Below are 23,059 nucleotides of genomic sequence, written 5' to 3' on the forward strand. Positions count from 1 at the left end.
GTGGAGATGAGCACGTGATTTGGCAGTGGAAGTGACAAGAGATCAACAAGGTGGAAGTAGTGAAAACCAGCTCAGGGAGAACCAATCCAAGAATGGCAATCTCTTCCATTACAGAAGGGTTGCCAGCTCTGTTGTCTGACTTTACAATTGGCAAGTTCACCACAGGAAGTATATACTGCATTCTTATGCTTTTGTTAAGAAACTTTTGTCCATCTGTAGTATATTTATGAATGACTGCATGTTAAAGAACTTCTCACAATAAGCTCCATGAAGATAGGAATTGTGTTAGTTTTGCCTAGTTCCTAGTACAGTGCTGAATAAATGATAAAGTTATAAATAGATGAATGAGTAAATGAGTGGTTATACTCTATACTGTCTTGGGGGTGGTAGGAAAAATGGCTGGAGAAATGTACCCTTAGTGCATTGCAGATTCTGGTGTGCATGGAGGAATAAAAAGCTTACTTGCCCATTCTAAGCATGATTTAAATGACACAAATTATAAGGAAAAGATAAAATTGACTTTATAAAAATAAAATATAAGCTACAAAAACAAAAATCAAATAAAGTTCTTTATATTTCAAAGCATCATAAACAACTGAAAGGGGCTTCCCTGGTGGCGCAGTGTTTAAGAATCCGCCTGCCAATGCAGGGGACACAGGTTCAAGCCCTGGTCCGGGAAGATCCCACATGCCGCGGAGCAACTAAGCCTGTGAGCCACAACTACTGAGCCCGCGTGCCACAGCTACTGAAGCCTGCATGCCTAGAGCCCTTGCTCTGCAACAAGAGAAGCCACCGCAATGAGAAGCCAGCTTCATTCATGCACTGCAACGAAGAGTAGCCCCTGCTCGCGGCAACTAGAGAAAGCCCACGTGCAGCAGCGAAGCCCCAACACAGCCAAAAACAAACAAACAAATAAATAAATATTTAAAAAAATAAAATAAACAATGGAAAGACAAATGACAAGATGGGAAATGTATTTACAACTTGAATGACATAAAATATCAGCCTTATATATAAAAAACTTTCACACTTCAGAAAAAAAAAGACAAATACCCTAGTAGAAAAATGGACAAAGGACATTCATTTTGTAAAGATATTTGTTCTTTCGAAGACTTTCCCTGTGTCTATAATGAAAGTATGATCTTAAGATAAGCAACAATGAAAAAAAAAGTAAAAAAATCTGAATGGGTTTTAATGTTTTCTATCTGTTAGTAAAGTCAATTTTCAACTATCCATGGGTGAGTTATTTTTTGACTTTTCTTTTTATTGCTGTCTAGGATTGAAAGGCACATTGATTAGTTTCACCTATTACCAGGGCTAGAATCATGATTTAAAATAACTACCTTTGTTCATTCAGGAACAAATATTTATAGTATACCTACTGTGTGCCAGGGATCGTGTCAGGTGCTGGAGTTATAATGGAGAACAAAGCACAACTCCTGCCCTTGTGGAGCATATAAATTACAATGAGAGTGGGGGGAAACAGACATAGATTTTTAAAAAATTTATGTTATTGAAGTATAGTTGATTTACAATGTTGTATTAATTCCTGCTGTATGGAAAAGTGATTCAGTTAGACATATATATATATTCCTTTTCATATTCTTTTCCATTATGGTTTATCACAGGATATTGAATATGGTCTCCTGTGCTATACAGTAGGACCTTGTTGTTTATCCATCCTGTAGTTTGCATCTGCTAATCCCAAATTCCCAGTGTATCCCTCCCCTACCCCTCCCACCTTGGCAACCACAAATCTGTTCTTTATGATAAAACAGACGTTAATTTTTAAAAATCACACACAAAAAATATATTTACAACTTTGATGAACACTCTGAAGGTGCCATGAGAGTGGGGAAGAGGGACCTCACCTAGACCACAGAGTCGGGAAGGGCTCTTGAGAGAGTGATATATGAGCTGAGATCTGAGGGATAATAGTTAACTAGGAGGAGTGTGGGTGGGAGAGTGGGCTTGGGAAAAGCCAGCATTCCAGCTAAATGAAACTGCATGAATAAAGGATCCCAGTCAAGAGGGAGCTCCGTGCTTTATAGGAATTGTAAGAAGGCAAATGTGGCTGAAGTGGATGGGCTGAGGCAGCAGGTGGCATAAGGCTGAGAAGGAGATAGTTAAGACTTTTTTGTCTTTATTCTAAGAGCAGTGAGAAGTCATTTAAGGGTTTTAAGCAGGATTATTCAACTATTCAAATATCTCGCATTTGAATTAGCTAGAGTGTTGATGTGCGCTAATTAGAATAAAAAATTTAGGTAATGCTTTAGATTAACATTATAATTTAGGAAGCTTCTTTGAAAATTATCATAGAGAAGCCTAGGGCAATTAGATGAAGGATTCTTAGGATAAATGTGGTTTTTGTAAACAGACTTGGTGCAGTGGTACAAAACAAGTATTCAGGAAACAAGTATCCTTAATATATCTCTGTAATTAATACAAAAAATTGGGTTGTAGAAAAGGATGTTGTGCTTTTGGAGAACAGTGAAATAAAACGATATTACACATGACTGGTGTCTGTCACATTAGCTCCATTTGACAGAACACTTAAGGTTAAAATTATAAGTCCAGATTGACATATTATTATACTTATTTAAATGATGGATTTATTTTCTTTGTTGTACTTCTAAAACAGATTCATTTTGTAAAGAGCATTTAAATTTTGCATCTAGAAAGGTTGTTTGAGAAGCGTTGAATATTTAAAATGGTTAATAGTCATGATCATCGTTAACCATTTTCCAAAGGGACCAATCTTGAAAATCACTTTTAAGACAGAATTTATAGTAATGGTCCCTTATATTACATTAAGGAGATTTGATCACACTGTTGGTGGGAATGTGAATGGGAACAATGTATTTTCTTTCTTTCTTTTTTTAAAAAAATTTATTTATTTTATTTTTGGCTGTGTTGGGTCTTTGTTGCTGCACGCGGGGTTTCTCTAGTTGTGGCGAGCGGGGGCTACTCTTTGTTGCGGTGCGTGGGCTTCTCACTGCGGTGGCTTCTCTTGTTGCAGAGCACAGTCTCTAGGTGCGCGGGCTCTAGAGTGTAGGCTCAGTAGTTGTGGTGCATGGGCTTAGTTGCTCCGCGGCATGTGGGATCTTCCCAGACCAGGGCTCAAACCCATGTCCCCTGCATTGGCAGGCGGATTCTTAACCACTGTGCCACCAGGGAAACCCAGGAACAATGTATTTTCAAATACAGTTTGGCCCTAAATTGTAAAGTTGAACACTTTCATTCCCAACTATCCATTAATTTAATTCTTGGCTATATACCCTAGAGAAACTTTTGCATATATGCACCAAGAGATAGTATAAAAATAATTCATGAAATCATTGATCATAATAGCAAAAACCTGGAAACTCAAATGACCAGAGAAGATGAATACATAAATTATAGATCAGTCACAAGGTGGAGTATTATATAGCAGTGAAATGTTTGAACTATATGGAAGGATCTAGAAATATAACATTGAGTGAAAAAACAAGTACCAGAGGACCATATACAGTAGGATACCCTTTTATAAAGCTCAAAACCAAGCAAAACTAAAAAATATATTAATTATGGATGCAGACATATGTGATGATATTATTTTTAAAAAGACAAAGGGATGATAAAATGCAAAACTCAGGCTAGTAGCTACCTGTGGAGGACAGGTAGGGAGGCGGGATAGGGAAAGAACTCCTAGGTTAGTACAAAGGTTGGTCACAGCCCAGTTTTAGGTCAGCTTTATGGGTGTAGTACTCATGGTTGTTGTGCTTCATAACAATACTTTCATGCACTCTTTTGTATGTCTAGTTTAAAAGGTTATACATATATGGATGTATATTGATAGAATAATAGTAAGAGTCCTACTTAATACTCAGTACATATTTATATACAGATGGCAGGAACAATTTAAGAATACAAATCAAACTGGTAATTGGGAAATTTTAAGATGTGCAGAGAATTTCTCTCTATATAAAAGATTCATTTAAAATTTATTTCAGGGAATTTTTATTACATTCATCATTCAGAGGCTCAGCTGACATATTTGATTTTTATAACTTTGCAACAGGTGGCAAAAACAAAAAGAAATGAGGACATCATGGATCAACATCACACTAGAACATAGATTTGTTATCAAACTGTGTTATAAAGATTTCTTAAACCTAAGAGCTACAACTCTGAAATTTTTTCTGAAAATACACCATATTTTATGTTCTTTATATACTCACAAGGTTGACATGAGCTAATTGCATAGTTGAAAATGGTAATTACCTGGTAACCATTTATCACTATTATTGTATCTCATGAAAGCCTAGGATTGCAATTAGCTCTCCGTTCATTACCATGTCACTTGTAACGGTAAAGTATTTGCATAATGTACATTCTATGGTACTCTTTTCTTCCCTCTGAAATTCAGATAGCATTTTACTTTAGCAACAAATCTTTTAGACTTCTACTTCAAGATGAAGGACAGTTTACTTGCACTTGTCTTTTGTCCCACAAATATCCTTGATGGGTGAGGTAAATACTCATAGTGCAGTGCTTATCCCAAAGGTTTAAGTCAGAATTGTGGAAAAGGAACCTGTGTATTCTTTTTGAGATTTCTATAACAGAGATCTACTGAAATGTTACTAGAGAAGTATAAAAATTAGACTAATCATCTCGGTGTCATTGAGCAATCAATGGATGTTAGGGTACTGAATTGGTGGTCAGAAGAACTGAGTTTGAGATTCCAACTTTATATTTGCTGAATTATGATAATCATTTAACATCTTTGTGCCTCACTTTCCTTGAATTTATAAACAGAGATAATAGCTCCTCTGTCTTCTTCATAGAATTGTTATTAGAATGGAAATAAGTTGATATACATGAAAAACCTTTACAATCCCTCCCAAGGAATATGCAAATGTTTGTCACTAGAGGAAGGTCTTTTTTATTTCTCATACATATTAAAATTCACAGGGGGAGGAATAAATTGGGAGATTGGGATTGACATATACACAGTACTATATGTAAAATAAGTAACCAATAAGGACCTACTGTATAGCACAGGGAACACTACTCAATACTCTGTAATGACCTATATGGGAAAAGAATCTAAAAAAGAGTGGATATATGTATATGTATAACTGATTCACTTTGCTGTACACCTGAAACTAATACAACATTGTAAATCAACTATACTCCAATAAAAATGAAAAAAAAAGACATAAGGTTAAAATAATAATTATTTCATAAAGGGTCTCAGTTCTGTCGTACAGTAAACAATGGATTTATAAAGATTAAAAAAATTCACAGTAAACTATAACAAAAAGCTCATTTAGGGTGTTTAAGAAATCACTATGAAACTAGATTAATTTCTTAATAGAAATAAGAAAATGCCTATAGAGTCTGCTTGAAAAATCATTTTATTGATTTTCACACAAATGAACTATTTAGATGTAAATGTCAAAGCAACCACAGAATCTGCAGGATATCTAGGTTTATTAATCAAGTCAAGCCCTCCTTTTGTTATTTAACCTCCAGAGACCAGTACGGTCCTTTCTCTTCTTTATTTAGGTATGGAAGAAACAGAAGTCATGCGTCTCATGAATATTCGCTGCTATTGTCAATGCAGTAATGTTGTGGACAGGCTGGACTGATCCCTAGGTTTGGAATTTTTCTACCCCAGGGCCTGGTTTCACTTGTAGTTTTGAGGTCTTGATCAGCTTATCTGCAAGTTGCCTTTGCCACAGAGAAACAGATTCATGTACAGAGAGACTGATAATGCACCCTAAATCCATTTGCTAATTTACAGTAAGAAATATCATAAACTTATCTTCATAATAACACTAATGCATCACTTTGCTTTATAGTTCCTAACCTTTGAATTCATTAGCTCATTTTGGAACCTCATCACTTAACGACTTTTGAACAGAATGATCTCATTTTTTTTTTGTTTTGTTTTTTGTTTTTAAACGAAGGGGCAATCTTTTTTTTTAAAATTCATTAATTAATTTTTGGCTGCATTGGGTCTTCGCTGCTGCGTGCTGGCTTTCTCTAGTTGCGGTGAGCGGGCTTCTCATTGCAGTGGCTTCTCTTGTTGCAGAGCAAGGGCTCTAGGCGCGCGGGCTTCAGTAGTTGCGGCTTGCGGGCTCAGTAGTTGTGGCTCACTGGCTCTAGAGTGCAGGCTCAGTAGTTGTGGCTTAGCTGTTCCGCGGCATTGGGATCTTCCCGGACCAGGGGCTCGAACCCGTGTTCCCCGCATTGGCAGGCGGATTCTTAACCACTGCACCACCTGGAAAGTACCGATCTCATTTATTTCTAAACTGCTTATTTTCTCTATTTATCAGGTGGAAAATACCAAAAAGTGCAAAGTAGAACAGGAGACCATATCTTAGTTGTCAAAAATAACACGCTGTTAACAATTCTTCACATTTCCTTCCTTTTCTATGCTTATGTATATAACTGAGATCATATTGTACATGCCATTTAAATGTCAAAGTTTCCTTTTTTTTCTGGTTAAGATGGCAATCTATGACTTGTAAAAACTTTGGAAAAGTTGTAGAAAACAGATAAAAGCTCAAATCAGAAAATGAAAATCACATACAGTTTATTACTGTAGTTAACCATCGTTAACATCTTGGTGTATTTCCTTCCAGTGTTTTACTCCTTTTAATTTAATTTTTTTTTTTTTAAACTTAGTCGGGATCACTCCAAAGCACAATGTTTGGGGAGACAGCCTCTGACTGGGCTGGGAATCAGGCAGCCTCTATTCTCGAGTCTAGCTAATTGGAAGCTGCAGATCAGCACTCTTCTTCCTGGACAGGGGTAGCGAGAGTGAATATTTTCCTTTAAAGTTCACTTGTTTCCGTATTCTAAGCTGATTTGTACATTCTTCTCTTTTCCCCCCAGCATCTTCAAGGCCACCGGCACCTGCCCCATGCTTCAACAAGTTATCCTTGATGGCTTCTGGAAGCCCATTCTCTTCTGCTTAACGAAAGACTCCTGCCCCCATTTCACCTTCTCCTGCGGTGACTGAGGAGGTGGTAGGAGGCCGTTAGTTCGGAGCTTCAAAGGGACCTGCAAACCTGAACAGCGGAGTCGGAGCCCTCGCCCCGCCGCAGGGTCAGGAGCGCCCGGGGGCTCCACTAGGAGGCTCCGTGTCTCTCTATGGAAGGGATGCGACCCGGGAAAGACTTCGTGGCTATGTCCCCGCTCCAGGGGCGTGTAGCTCGCAGAGAGGCCAGCCCAGCCTCATCGCTCCCGAGGTTATCATCAGAGCGCACTTCCACGTGGCTCTGAGTCCTCACATCCCACTGCTCTCGGGAGGTCTTTTCGCGTCGCGAGGTTTTTAGGCCCGACGCTCGCTCTCAGCCTCTCGGGAGATTCCGGCAGGCCTCTGTCCCAGAAAACCAAGGGTCCGAGCTCTCTGCCTCGCTTTGCGAGCCAGGAGAAGTGCGTCCCTTCTCGCTTGCCTTATGCCGGGCGAGGCGGGGACCGCACTACCGTGCCGCCAGCCGGAGGGGGGGACGCTCACGTGCGGCCCTCTGTTTTCCAGCCGGTAGCAGCGGATCCCGCGAAACCACCGTTCAGCCTACCAGGGTCAGTATTATATTGTCCTGAGAGTTCGCACAAGCGGCAGACAAGACCATCCACTCGAGCTCGGCTGCAGACGCGCCCCTTCCCTCCCCCCTCGGTTCGTCCAGACCGCCCGCAGTTGCAAGCGCGCCAGCCGCCGCCGATTTGCCTCGGCCTTTGACAGCTCGGCCCGAGCACCTCCAGGCCTCGAGTCCCGGCTCAAGGGGCGGAGCGAGGCGGGGCGAGCGAGCGCTGGGCGGGGCGAGCGCGAGCGGCGGCGCGAGGAGGGAGTGCCCGAGCCCAGCAGAGCCGAGCGGAGCGGAGCAGAGAGGTGCTGTGGACAGGCAGGCAGAGCCCGGCCGGCCGCCTGCGGCTCCGCGCCGATCGTGCTGCGTCCCCGGGCTCCGCGTACCCCCGCCTCTGCCCAGGCTCCCGCAAAACTTTTATTCTCTGGGGCCCTCTGGGTGTCTGAAGGACTCGGAGGGCTCGGCCCGCTCTGCGCTCCCCTGCGGCGGCGACCAAGGGGACGTGCATCCCTCACCCGCGGGGCTCTAGCGCCTCGTGCCTCTTCACCTGCCGATCGCTCCCCGGAGCAGCGAGGGGGCACCCGCGGAGGGCCCGCGCGGGCGCCAGCGCCCCGGAACTCTCCCGCCCACCGCGGCAGACCCGCCCGGCGCAACTTTAACTTGATTTCTCTCGTCCAGCCCCGGCACCCGCGACTGCTGCTGCCACCGCCGGCGTCTCGGCAGCCGCCGCCTCACAAAGGGGCGTAGGGAGGGGAGGCGGCGCGGGCGGCGGGCTCAGACGTCGGTGTGCTGGGCGCGGGCCTCCGGGCCGCCGAGGCCGGGAGACAAAAGGGAAACTGCCTCTGTTCACCGTGCGGGCTCGGAGCTGCCTGCTCGTCCGTCTCCCGCCCGGCTCTGTGAGCCTCCTCCCCCTAACCCTCGGCTGCTGCTCCGCCTCCCTCCCCGCGGGCTGTCCCCGCAGTGCTCCGGGACCCGGCGAGCTTTCGGGGCGCGCGTCGCTGCTGGCGGTTGGGGCTCTAGCGATAATAAATGATAGAGGATACAATGACTTTGCTGTCTCTACTGGGTCGCATCATGCGCTACTTCTTGCTGAGACCTGAGACGCTCTTCCTGCTGTGCATCAGCTTGGCGCTGTGGAGTTACTTCTTCCACACGGACGAGGTGAAGACCATCGTCAAGTCCAGCCGGGACGCCGTCAAGATGGTGAAGGGCAAGGTGGCCGAGATCATGCAGAACGACCGACTGGGAGGACTCGACGTGCTGGAGGCCGAGTTTTCCAAGACCTGGGAGTTCAAGAGCCACAATGTTGCCGTGTATTCCATCCAGGGCCGGAGAGACCACATGGAGGACCGCTTTGAAGTTCTTACGGACCTAGCCAATAAGACGCATCCGTCCATCTTCGGGATCTTCGACGGGCACGGGGGCGAGGTAGGAGTTCTCTGGGGCTTTGTTTGAGTGTGTGTGTGTGTTTGTGTATGTGTAAACAACAGGACGTGGTGTGCGTGTCGGGTAGCACCTGAGCGCGAGGGGCGTGGTGATGACCTGGTGTCGGACTGGACAAAGCCACTAGTTACAAACGTGGCCAAGTTGCCAGAAACACCGCGGGATCCAGACCTCTTGTACTGAGGGTCCAGTGTGGGGGAGGAAGGGTCATCCATAACCTATTTCGTGCCTCATAATTTATGAAGTTTCCCAAGGCCAGAGCCCAGCAAATGACTGTGTTAGTTTTGCTGGGAGAGTTAATGGTTTCTACAGTGAACTTTGGCCCAGGGCCTCAGCGCCCCTGTTCTGGGGTTTGAGGCCGAGCTAGGCGCAAAGAAGGAAGAAATCTTTGATTCTCGTTAGGAAAAAGATAAAATCTGCAGAGCCAAATCAGTGAGGACTTAGTGAGGATGAAGGAAGCTCTGACTCCTTTCCAGCTCTTTCGCCCTGAGGAGGAACCCGAGGGGCAGCGCTGCGCTTCTTCCCAATTCCATTAACTTTGCAAGTGCAATCCGGCCACTTGACAGCAGCGCTTCGCTGGCCGCCTGCTTTTAGCTGGATCGAGGCGCGGGACCGAGATGCCTCTGGCCTTTGCAGAGGTGGCAATCCCCGCAGAGGTAGCGGTGCCCAGATCTCGCCCCTGCGCCCTGGCCGGCGTGGGACACAGACGTCTCCCTGCTTCTAAATTCCTTTATTTGGGGTTCATGTGGGAGCAAGAGATAAGGTTAGAGGCCGGTTCAAGTCCCTCTCCCGCATTTCTGCGGCACCCTGATTGCTTGCCGGGGCTCAGATTTCCTGGAGGTCGGGGCGAGAGTTGGCTTTGGTCCTTGGGCATCGGCCCAGGCGAAGTGAGTGGCAAATGTGGCTCCAGAGCGGTGCTCCAAAGAGTAGCAGGCCAGCCACCCCATCTCTCTAAACTTGGCAGTTTGGAAAAGAGTTTCATTTCTGCATACTTTTTTTTTTTTTTTTAAAGCATACTTTCTTACTCCCCACACCCGCTCTTCACCACCCCTTCTTCATCATTTCCTCCTTCCCCCGCCCCCTTCTCCCATCCAACTTTCCCCCCTAAATTCTCTTGGCGCTTCTGATCTCTGGGTGGGCTGTAGGGGATATCATTCTCTTTCAAGCTTGTTCTTTGGCCTTTGTTTTGGGTGACCATTGAGAACGCTCTGTACTGGGTATCTTAACTGCATTCTCTCTTTGATACAAGGTCCCTTCACCCACCACTCTGCTAATCTTTCCCACATACTGCATGTACCTACCTGGTAGAACCAACTTTGCCAGGAATGACAAACTTGATTGGAAAATTTATTTGGTAGAGCTGAAATCAGTTTTTGCTATCTTCCATCCACCCAAGCCCTTTCTATATTCTGTGTTTCAAAAGGAAGGTTTCTCACTGATTGTAAATTTGTAGCCTCTTGTGTAGTATGGGGTTCTTTCCTTTCCCCTTGGGTAGGTGAAAGATGTGAAGTTAATTGAGGGAAGGGACACTGTGTATTTGGGTAAAAAACATATCTGAAAGATAAGGTTGCCAATATAATGGCTGATTTGTTTCCTGGTCTGAGAATGTCTATATTTTCATTTTATGTGCCTCGACAGTTGTAAACCATTTAATAAAGCTTATATTTATTATATACTTAACATTAAAATTGTTGGCAGATGATGATCTGATTCTTGTGTTAGAAAGTACAGTTTTATTCATAACTTAAATGTCTGGATGTACTATTAATGTTGTGAAACTCTGGGTTGTGCTCGTCTGGGTGTGCTGTATTGGCCTGTTTTGAGCCTGCACATGTAAGTGAATGGGTATTTTTAAATTTTCTTCTAAGTTGATATTCTAAAAAGTGAATATTAAAGACTCCAACAGATTTCAGGTTGAAAAATTTCCAGTATTATCTTCTGGCAAATGTACCATTCAGAAAAGGGACATGCAAAATGCTTTTATTTAACTAGAAACATTTTACATGTATAGGGCTTTTCATTAAAGTTTTAAATAATAAAGGAGATCATCATTGTTAGCTAAACTATGAAATGAGTTTCATTGTGCCTTATATTAAAAAGCTTGCTGTTTGCAAAATAATTAATATTATCAGTACCCTGAAAAACAGAACAATTGTTCTGTCTATAACATCCTACAGTGCATAGCCAGTTCATTCATTTTGGCTTTGTTTTAGGGCAAAATAAGGAGTTATAAAAAAGAGCTATTTAATTGCTATTGCGAATGTGATGATAAATAATCTTAGGTATTTCTCTCTTCCTTTTTCTTTCATTCAAAGAAAATCCGACCATCTAATTCTTGTCTTCTGTGTTGTGTAGCTTCTTTAATATTCACCAGAGGAGGGTGCCACTGTTTGATTTTGGTGTAGATGATAGTTATCACCTTTCAGAAAAGAGGAAGCTTTTTCTGAACTGTCTACATACACATATATGTTGTCCGTAGTGTGGTATGGAAGATGATGAGGAATTTAATTTTATTTCTAATAATTCAAACTAATAAGATAGGCTATTAAAAATCAGGACCCATGTACAATGGTAGTGCTTTTAGATACAGAAGGAACCTAAGCCACCTTTTATATCTATTTCATTCTGTTTTTTAGATGAGATGTTTATTGATGGCAGGAGAAGTTGTGACCCTCCTTAGACTGCATGGCTTATTCAAGGCCTTCAGTTTGATAAGCTTTATATTAAACCAGTGGACAAATTAGTTTGCATATTTACCTAGGTAAATAGATAGCACACTAGGGATACAGAGGTGAATGAGACATGATTCCCATTCTCAGAAAGTTTCAGTGTGGTGAGAGAGATAGACCTGTATACCAGAAATTATAGTCATTGTGTGTTTAGGGTGTTATTGGAATACTGAAGAGGGTCATTTAAATCAAATTGGAAGGTGCGAGGCCCTGGGAAAGACACCTTGAAGGCATCATTTACTGCAAGGTTAAAAGTGTAGGCTTTGAATCTGTGCTCTGCCTTAAACTAGCTGTGACCTTGGGCAAGTTGCTTAAGCAGCTTTATCTGGGAGTTTTTAATCTGAAAAATATGCATAATAATGCATGTGAGGTTCACCGTCATCAGTTGTGTTAATATCCTATCTAGAAAAATATTTGATGGAGAGGAAGATGTGGAAGAAGAAAGCTTAGAGACCAAGAAGTCTGCAGTGTTGGGGCAGCAGTATCCAAGGGAAGGAAAGAGACTCTACACATGAAAGCCACAACTTTGATCACTAGAAAGGTGTATGTTGGATACAGATAATTCATTAGGTATCCACCGAATTCTCTATCACTGTTTGTTCTAACTTCCGGTGAACTGATTATTAATTTAGGATTCCAGGTATCCTAGCATTGGGGAAGTAGCATCCTGGCTTCAGGTGCAAATTTTCTGATTAGTGAAAAGGAATATTCTTTATGATTAATTAATGAATTGGTATTCTGACTTGTACTTCAGCCTCTTCTGAGTTGTTAACCTGAGTTAGTTCTCTTGAGTCTGTTCAACTGTGTATTTTTAACAAAGCTATGTCTCCAGACTTGTTATGCTGAGGACCAGACTCTGGATGGCTGTGACTTCCAGATGGATGATATCTTAATGAGCCATGTTTTTTTTAGAGGTGCTATGGGCTAGCTTCCTTACTTGATTCCCTTGGGCCCTTGGTAACATTCTAACCACCATACTATGGGTGGTTGGTTGAAAGTGTGTGTGTGTGTGTGTGTGTATGTGTGTGTGTGTGTCTAAAGCTATGACAGTGACTCTTTTGCTGTATAATGAAAATTAAAATAACAAAAAGGAAAAAAATAGCTTAGATTGTATCAACTAATGTGGAAAGGTTATTTTTAAAATTACAAAATACTGTTTATCTAAGAAAATTGTTTTTGGTGCTTATCTATAATTTTTATAGATAAGCAAAATGTGTTTTTTGTTTTAAACTTTTTATATTAGCTAGAAGAAATATCACTGACCGTTTGAGGCACCTTTGTCAATGTTCATGGCTGAAACTTATATAGAAGAATGATTGTTATGTGTTCCATATGCTTATGGACATTACTGTATTAAAGGTCATATATCATTGTATCATAAAATTGACACACAACTTGGCCAACGGTTTAAGCTTAGAGTTCCACACTTCACATCAGAGAGAAGCTATACTTCCGGTGCTTGTCAGGGGCTATAGTCTTGAGGCTTAGCACTTCTCAGAAGCTCAGAAGAAAAACTGCTTATGGAGGGTTGCCTGAAGGATATATACAGTCTAGTTCTTTAGATGAGTGGTTCTTAACTTTTCTTGAGTCATGCTTCTCTTTGAGGATGTTATGAAACTACCGACATATCCCCCAGAGAAATGGACATTAGCATCAAGTTTTGTTTATAATTTCAAAGAGAATTAGATGCCTGAAGCCTCTGGATTTTAGGTTAGTCTAGATAGAATAAAATCTGTCTCTGATAAATCTAGACCTGCAGGGAGCTGTGTACCCGGACCCCACCTTGCCCTGATTGCCTTCCTCTTCCTTCCTCTCTGTCATTTTGCATTTATTGACTTGTGTGCTGGCATTTGTTTGTGAGGATTGTTATGAGGGACGGTCTCCCAAAGCTCTCTGACACATCAACTTTAGGGATGTCCCTGAGGACTTTATTTGTTACAGTATATAATATCCTCTTTATGAGGACCAAGGGAGAGAGAGTTCTCTAAGAGCTTTTTGTTTTTATCTTAAGGATGCTGAATCATGTAACTGATTGGATCATCCTGTGTTTGTTGGCTGCCAGAAGTGTTAGAGCCAAACCTCTGACCTACCTCTAGCAAGTGTGCAGAATTTTATTAATTTGGTACATGAACCTCACTCCCAGGACAGCTTATATTTCCTACATTTAGTTTTCCTTTGTCCCATTTTTCTCTTTCTCCTCTTAGATATGTCATTATATCTTGTGGTATATGTATTTATGTAAGTTTCATTGGCTCCTCTCTGAAATAAGATATGCTAGTTCCAAATAAATAAATTATGAGTGGCATAATGAATGATCTGCCTTCCAGATGTTACAACTGACGTTAGTAAATGTTGGGCTCCCACATTACTGATGTACAAGAAGCCTGTAGATTTAGTGTGGACAAATGCCTTATGGTTTAAGAGAAAATTCAGGTTATTTTGGTTTAAAATGGCACATTAACATTTCTGCCCCAAAAGGGGGAGGCACTTTCCCTTTTTTAAAAAAATAAATATATTTATTTTATTTTTATTTATTTTTGGCTGCGTTGGGTCTTTGTTGCTGTGCGCGGGCTTTCTCTAGTTGAGATGAGCGGGGGCTACTCTTCACTGCAGTGCGTGGGCTTCTCATTGCGGCGGCTTCTCTTATTTCGGAGTACGGGCTCTAGGCGCGGGCTTCAGTAGTTGTGGTGCACAGGCTTAGTTGCTCCGCGGCATGTGGGATCTTCCCGGACCAGGGGTCGAACTCGTGTCCCCAGCAGTGGCAGATGGATTCTTAACCACTGTGCCACCAGGGAAGCCCGGCACTTTCCCTTTAATAACCCATCCCTGTCCTGTGCTTAGCAGCTGTTTGTAGGTGAATGTAGGAACCTGACTGCTGACCATGGTGCATCTTCTGAACAGATTGTTTAGAAATTCAGTTTAATTAAACCAACATTTTCTGGATAGTCTGTGGCATAACAGAGTTATGCTCTCTGTGATGCCCAAAGATGAATCAGTATATTCTCTGTCCTCAGGGAGCATTCCATCTACTTGAAGAGATGAGTTTTTAAAAAATAGCAGAACTACAAGATGCAGTTGGACCACCTACAAGAGAGTGGTGGCCTGACTGAGGGAGCTTGGGGAGTCTTGGATAATTTTGAAGAGGAACTGACATTTGACTATATCCTAGCATTTCAGTAGACAGAGATTGGGTGGAGGGAGGATGAAAAGATGACATCACAGGTGGAAGAAAAAGTGTGAAAATGGATCAGAGGAAGTAAAATGCAGTCACAGCTGGAAGAAAGGCAGGTAGCTCTATTTGTTTAGAGCAGGCTTTCTCCATATGCTGTAATCTAGAAGCCCACTCATTTTTCTTACATATTTAAGTACCTTCTGTTTTATGATATACTTCATATTGTTTTTTATTGATTTATTTTTATAAATTTATTTATTTATTCACTTTTGGCTGCATTGGGTCTTCGTTGCTGCATGCAGGCTTTCTCTAGTTGCGGCGAGCGGGGGCTACTCTTCGTTGCGGTGCGCGGGCTTCTCATTGTGGTGGCTTCTCGTTGCGGAGCACGGGCTCTAGGTGCGTGGGCTTCAGTAGTTGTGGCACGTGGGCTTAGCAGCTGTGGCTTGCGGGCTCTAGAGCGCAGGCTCAGCAGTTGTGGCGCACCGGTTTAGTTGCTCCGTGACATGTGGGATCTTCCCGGACCAGGGCTCGAACCTGTGTCTCCTGCATTGGCAGGCAGACTATCAACCACTGTGCCACCAGGGAAGTCCCATATTGTTTTTTAGATATCTGTTTTTTTAAAGTTAAGTATATTTGTTTAAAAAAGAAACTTCATATCAGCACTGTGAGTAGAAAGTCCATAAAATGAAATTCTTGGCCTCCAACTTGCTAATAATCTATCTCCATCTTGATGGAGTAGAGTGATACTAAAAAAGTTCTTTTCCTAGTCTCTGGTTGCCTCTAGAGTCCTTCTGTCCCCCTCCCCTGGCTCTTCATGAGCAGAAAGGTGGCTTTTAAAATTTAATTGTTGACCAATTAAATTGAAGTGAGGCAGGTTGCTTGTTCCCTTCGCAGGTGGAAGGTACCTCTGGTGATGCCACTCTTTGAGGAACCCTGGTTTGGAACAGCTTTCCACTCTGTGGACTCATGTGACAGATAAGATTTCATGTGTTACACCTCCATGGGGAACCCAGAATGATAGGCAGTTCACAGTGTTCTAGCAGAAATTCCACCCCCATTTCTAACGCAGGTACATGAGAAGACATTATAGGCATAAACCTGAATCCTTTCTAGCTTAGTTTAAAAAGTAAATAATTCATAAGTTTTGGTACTTGAGCCATTATTGGTTACAAACTGTGACTACTTACAATGACAGGATACACAGTGACATGTGTGCTGGGACCCACAGTTGAGGAGGCTTAGCCTGGAGTTTACGGTATACCCAGGGGAGGAGTTGGAGATGCTGCTGGAACGTTTGTCAGCACTGACACTGAAAGCCACACTGAGGAGCCTGGGCCATGTGCTGTAGATATTGGAGAACCACTGGATATTTTTGAGCAAGGGAATGGCTTTTAAATCCATGCTTTAGTAATTCTGTTCCTCTAATCTATATAGAGGATTGATGTGAATGAACAAGATAGAAAGGGTGTGTGTGTGGGGGGTGTCAATTGGGGAAGCCTGGGCCAGAGCAGTGAAGAGGAAACCCAGGGGTGTGGGCCATTGCTGAAAAGGGGGGGAAGGGATGAATTAGAGACCCTCTGAAGTAGTAAGACAGCTGTGGGGGTCCCCAGTGTGACAGCATCAACATGATAGAGGGCGGTTGATAGAAGAGCAAATTTGGGCAGTAGTGAGAATAGTGTGAGTTTGGCTGTAAACTTGTTTCCCTTTTCCCCTGTATATTTAGATGTTTGTTTGGATTCATAAAATGTTTGTTGACTGTCTAGCTCCCCAATTTGTAAAACATTATTTCTGTCATACCTTATCTAAATGGATACATTTTAAAACAATGAAAATATACATTGTATGTAATATCTGATTTATTCAAATGGAAAGACATTTATTACTATTTTACTTTGTTACCAGGAATAATTTAGGCTTTGTTACGAGGTATGGTTTTCCCAAGACTAAAAAACAGCACTATATCTTCATATCTCTTAAATGATTTCATTTCCTTGACACTGCTCTTAAAATAAAAAATATGTATATCATTCAGTCTCAGATGAAAATGTTCCCTGGGCTGTGTTCAGTTTAAATGTAAGCACATAATTCGTCAGGGACTCAGATTTTTAAAAAGTGATATTTCAATTTTGAATGTTAATACTTGAAGCATTTGTTTTATTCTTAATTTCTACTTTAATCTTGAACTACTTCAGTAATATAGTTTTGTGGTTTAACTTTTATTACCATTTTAATAATCCTATTTAATAAATATGAAAGTAAATCTGCAGCAAATTAAACATATTTAAAAATAAATTAATTTTAAAATTATAAGAGTAATATGACTACATGATAGATAATATAGAAAAGAAATAAAATCACTCCAAATTTCATTATCCTGTCACATCCACTATTACGATTTTGGTGTATTACTTGCTCGTCTTTATATGCATTTAAAATATAATTTTACATTGTTATACATATAGCTTTAAATCTTGGCTTTTTTTCACTTTGTATAATCCTGTAAACCCTTAGTTATTTTGCTCCATAATTCTTTATTATATTTCTAATGTATTTTTTAGTGATGGAGTGATATTTTACTGAATGGATATTTGATAAATTACTCAATTGCTTCCTTATTGGTATACACTTAGGTTCCTCTAACTTTTCACTGTTATAAATAACATTGTAATATGTGTTTTTGTGCTTTTACTGTAGTTTGGATTATTTCTCCAGGGTGGATTTCCAGAAGTGGGATTTCTGGATCAGAAGAGAAGTAAAGAAACCACTATTATTGGTAGTAATGATATTAATAATGGTTGACAATTATTGAATATGTATAATATGCCAGGTAGTGTTTAAAGTACTTTACTTATGTTATCTAATTTTAATTATCATAACAATTTTTGAGGTAGGTACTGTGTTATCCACATTTTACATATGTAGAAATTAAAGCACTGAGAGGTTAAGTAATTTGCCCAAGGACTGTCCACAGTTCATAGATGGTGAAACTAGGATTTGAAACTGGGATTCAAAGTTAGAGCTATTTACCTCCAAAGCCTGTGCTATCAGTTTCTGGTTGGAGTTCTACAAATCTCATAATTTGGGCAATAAAGTGCAGATAGCATTGTTAGGTGGACCCTGCCTGGTCTTCTTGTGTTAGTCAGTAAGACTTGGTGTTTCTTCTTTGACAGTTGTGTCCCCGTGTCCCTGTGACATGTTGCTCTTGAAAACTCTACACTGGAACCTTGGTAGGTAGATCTTATAATTACCTGAGAAAGTCCTGAAGTTAAAAAAATTAGAGGTCAGAAGTCAGAGCAGGTGGTGACTCACACTTAAACAGCCGTTCTCAGACACTCCCCTTCTTTGCTGGCAGAATCTCTAACCCACTACAGAGAATCCCTGACGTTTTTGCCTCTTGACTCATGAAAGGCTTGCATAGACGTTATGGTGGCATTAACGTAGCCATTCTCAATAAACAATAACGATTTACATTTTATTTTAAAGTACCAAGGGCTTGACTTTAGAATAAGTATGTAGGGGTGTGTGTATATTTGCGTAATTTCTCTTTATACTGAAGCACTTTTTTTTTTTTTTCCCCCTTTTTTTTTTTTTGAGGGCCAAAATAATTTCCTAATACATAAATGACTATAAATTTAAAAGAGCAAAATATTATTGTTTCATTTGTTTATTTATTTATCTATTTATTTATTTATTATTTTTGGCTGTGTCAGGTCTTAGTTGTGGCACACAGGATCTTTCGTTGTGGTGCGTGGGCTTCTCCCTAGTTGTGGCATGTGGGTTTTCTCTCTCTAGTTGAGGCACGCAGGCTCAGTAGTTGTGGCCCATGGCTTAGTTGCCCCGCGGCATGTGGGATCTTAATTCCCCGACCAGGGATCGAACCCGAGTCCCCTACACTGTAAGGTGGATTCTTTACCATTGGACCACCAGGGAAGTCCCTTTTCATTTGTTTATAATACTGAGTTGGTATGTTTAGCTTGAGTAGATGCTACGTCTTGTGTTTCCATTGCAGAAGACTACTTAATACTTTGTTCTCTTAGTCAAGCCCAGTCTTTAGTGATGGCTAGTTATAATCTGTTTTTAATATAAATCTGCAAGTTAGGCATCTCTGGGCCTGTAATCACTTGGAAAGGGTGCCTTTTTATAATTTCTACAAAAGTGTAAGTAAGTCACCATAGCAATAGGCTGTATTTCTTTTCTTTTCTTTTCTTTTTTTTAATTTTATTTATTTTTGGCTGCATTGGGTCTTCCTTGCTGCGCGCGGGCTTTCTCTAGTTGTGGTGAGCCGGGGCTACTCTTCATTGTGGTGCGTGGGTTTTTCATTGCGGTGGCTTCTTTTGTTGCAGAGCAAGGGCTCTAGGCGCGCAGGCTTCAGTAGTTGTGGATCGCAGTCTCCAGAGCGCAGGCTCAGTAGCTGTGGCACATGGGCTTAGTCGCTCCGCGGCATGTAGGATCTTCCTGGACCAGGGCTTGAACCCATGTCCCCTGCATTGGCAGGTGGATTCTTAACCACTGCGCCACCAGGGAAGCCCAGGCTGTATTTCTGAGACTCACATTCTTTACTATACCATCCATCATTGTTGCCCTCCTTGTTCTGCTCCTGTGTGAGCAGCTGACAGATAATCTGTGTGTATTAGTTGCTAAGCCGAAGACCAGTTATCCACTGCACATTATGCAGCAAACCTTATGACTTCTCTAGAGAAGTGAATACTTATTTGCATTTGCTTTTCAACATTGTTGGTCATTATAAATGTGAATGGGGGTTTAATGCCCTGTAGTAATAAATCTTAAATATTTGAAATGGTATTTTTAACAGGACAGTGTATATTCAGCACTACTCTTGGGCAGTAAAGTTTTAAACCTAAAAACATTACAAAATTTTTATTCTCTTAGTTATAGAATTGCCATAGGTCAGAAACTGTTTTATTCTGATAAGTATATACCATTTCCTTTTTAATCTAGTAAGTGCTTTCATTTCTCTTTTTAATTAAATAAATTAACTCTTAGTTAAATTAGTCACTGGACATTTTCTGGCCAATAAGCCTCTTAACTGACACTGTCAGGATTTTATAGAAATTGAGGCATAGATTTCGATCATACTGTTCACCTTTTTGATCCTTAGTATAATGAGATGAATTTGCTATAAGAACTGAGTTACACAGGTATGTGATAAATATAACTGTCCCAGAATTTGGGATTAAGAAGTTTTTACTTCGCTTTTATTTTAACACTTAGATGTTTTTCTAAATTTCTGTTTAGAAAGAAGATAAATTTTCTCTTTAGATAGGCCTGGCAGGGATCTTCAATTGTCATATAATCCAAATATAGTGCCTAAGGCTTCACAGCTACATGAATAATCTATTTTTAAAGACTTTCATCAAGGAGATTCCACATTGGTCCTGGAGAATTTTTTTCTCTATAATCCTCTCAGGAAAATCGTCTTTATATGCGAACTACATCCCTTTGGTTTAAGCCTATTTCTTTTAGTCTGGCCTCAACAGAGATAATTTAGGATTAAGTTGTTACCATTTGTAAATCAGTAAGATTATGGTAATCAAAAATCTCCTCCCCCCATATTAAATAGATACATCAAATTTATGGGAGAAGTACTCATCTCAGAAAAAGGAGATACAAGATAATTTCAACCGAAGACAGAATGATGTTTCCAGATAATCAATAATGCCTCCTTTTTGTAAAGAGCTAGTTTGGCAATAAAGGAAATGTCCTCTTCCAGTTTTACAGATTGACTGGTTTTGTCTTTTATGTCCATTGTCAGAGACTTAAACGCTTCAGCTGGAGTAAATTTGAGCTGCACATCTAGGTGGTGCATTATTTGAAAGTTTTTGGTTGCAAGTGACAGAATACTCTAGTGGAAGCAGCTTAAACTCTAGGGACATTTATTATCTCACATAACAAATGGCCTGGAAGTACGTGTTTCCAAGGTCGGTTAATTCAGCAGCTCAGTGACTTCAAGTCTTTATATAACTACATCCAGAGACATGAAAAAGAAACTGTACCTGTCCTGCGTTCTTAAAGCCTGAGGAAAACCTTCCTAGAAACTACCCCTCACATCTCCTAGGCCAGAATTGTGTCCATGTCTAAACCAATGGCTTGGTCATGGGAATACCATCACCATGATGATGAACTCTGACCCAACATAATTCACCCCATGTCTGGGGAGGAGCCCAGCTGCCTCTGGAGGTCATGACAGCCTAGAAAGGTGAACGAAACTAGAGTTTTGTTATCTAGAAGAAAGGGACGTGGGAATGGTTGTTGGTCAGACCCCACAGGTGGGAAGGGGGTTCAGAGAAGGTAGCCTGGAACATTTCTTGTCTACACATTTGCAACCTCGTTGAAGAATGTTGCTGTAAAGTATATAACACTGACATGGTGGGGGGGAAATTTAGAAGACTTTAGAAAAGGGTAAACCATCTTATTTTCGAATTGGCTTAGGGATGACTTTGCCTGGAAGCTGAGATATAAATTTGGTATTTTAGGGTTCCAGGAAGTCTTGAAAAACTATGAGGAGGTAGTTTTCTAAATAATTCAAGTTTTCTCTCTGTTCTCTGTAAAGACACAACAAGGAGGGACCTGGGTGTTTGGAGAGTAACAGGTGTTTTTTTTTCCTCTAATATATGACTGTGTGTTCAGTATAGTTAATGCTATTGATAAATGTGGAAGTATCACAGCAGGTTTTTTGTTGGCTATCCATTTCTATTTTACCATCTTTCTGTTTCAGAAAACGAATTTGGTCAAATTCAGTAGGATTTTTGTCCCTTAATTATTAAATGTCATTAAGTTTTATTATTTTGTTTAAAAATATTTGAATCTACTCCAGGCCAAGGAGAGGAGATTCCTGAGAGGTTCAAAATTTTGTACGCATTTTGGAGCAGGGCATTCTGGCATTGGTCTAGGCTACAGGGAGAAAGGAGGGCATTAAAGTGTTCAGATTTTTCTGTAGGACAAATGAATGCACTTGGAATAAATTCTGTGTGTGCCTCTAGAGTACTCATCCTACTGCTCCTGCTATAAATTGATTACAAGGACATCTTTTTGTTGTTTTCCTGACTGATTATTGCTAGTCAGTAGAAGCACTTACTGACTAAACTTCCCATTTAATTTTAGTAGCTTTTCTGGTGATTCATTCACTACATTTTTTTCCCCCATAAAGATATGCAGTCATATTATCTACAAATAATGTACTTGTGTCTCCTACTTTCTAAATAGTTATACTTTTTGTTTTTGTTTCCTGCCTCAATGGACTAGTTAGAACAGAACAATGTTCTGTAATACTCATGATAGTGGGTGTTATCATGTTTTTGTATTTGAGATGATTTAAAAAGTTTGAGGTGAGGGGAATGTGAAATGGCTTCAGTTTATGGACAATAGGGCTAAAGTTTCTTTACTGATATAAAGAAAGATGAAAACCAATGGTAAAGTAAGAGCCAAAGAAGAAAGGATATTCCAGGGATAGTAATATAGAGAATGAACAATCATAAGAAAGGACTAGAACTGAGTGTAGATATGATGCTGAAAACCAGAGTGCATTGATTACATGAAGCAAAGAACACTGTCTTTTCTTCTTTGGGGAAAAATTGTCATCACTAGGTCCGTCTCATGAAAATGTCCTAGGAAGCATTAGTAGTCTAAACAATAGGCATAGTATGTGACGTACAGGGTACTGATTCTGCAGGTTGTGGAAGACCTAGCAAGATTAGATGCACGTAGGAATCCCTCCTTCTGGTTCCAGAGGAGTGGAAGGTCTGGAGCCATCTTCCCCTGGCACCTCTGCCGGTTTTGGTGAAGGTTATCCTTATTTTTACCCTGGGACTTCAAGAAGATTCTTGCCCTAATTTCTACTACATGTCTTGTAAGAAAACGGCAGCTGATTGTGGAAGAGTCTCATACTGAGGGGGTTAGGTCCTAAGTTGGTGTAAAAAAACAAGGTCATGTATAACCAAAATCTCCCTGGAATGTTCCCTCAAATTGACTGTAAAGAACAGTGTATGTGATGTTGTACCTCTTATTCTGTAGGGCAATATGTAGTTATAAATGTGTAATATCCCAAGTAACATATAGTATAGAATAAAATGCAGTATGTGCAGGTAAAATATAGTTTTAAGGTGTTTTAAATGATATAA

The 23,059-nt window shown here is 40.9% G+C and overlaps 1 protein-coding gene across 1 annotated transcript in view; it reads left to right on the forward strand.

Moving 5' to 3' along the window:
- The first annotated feature begins 8,236 nt into the window (after nt 1-8,236).
- Nucleotides 8,237-23,059, forward strand: part of PPM1L (protein phosphatase, Mg2+/Mn2+ dependent 1L) — a 328,056-nt gene continuing 313,233 nt past the window's right edge. Inside the window, exon 1 of the mRNA XM_036850381.1 lies at nt 8,237-9,005. Coding sequence (XP_036706276.1) covers nt 8,607-9,005 — 399 coding nt within the window. The 5' untranslated portion in view covers nt 8,237-8,606. The remainder of the gene's footprint in view (nt 9,006-23,059) is intronic.

The sequence above is a fragment of the Balaenoptera musculus genome, chromosome 4 (genome assembly GCF_009873245.2).
Source record: "Balaenoptera musculus isolate JJ_BM4_2016_0621 chromosome 4, mBalMus1.pri.v3, whole genome shotgun sequence".
Lineage (NCBI taxonomy): Eukaryota > Metazoa > Chordata > Mammalia > Artiodactyla > Balaenopteridae > Balaenoptera > Balaenoptera musculus.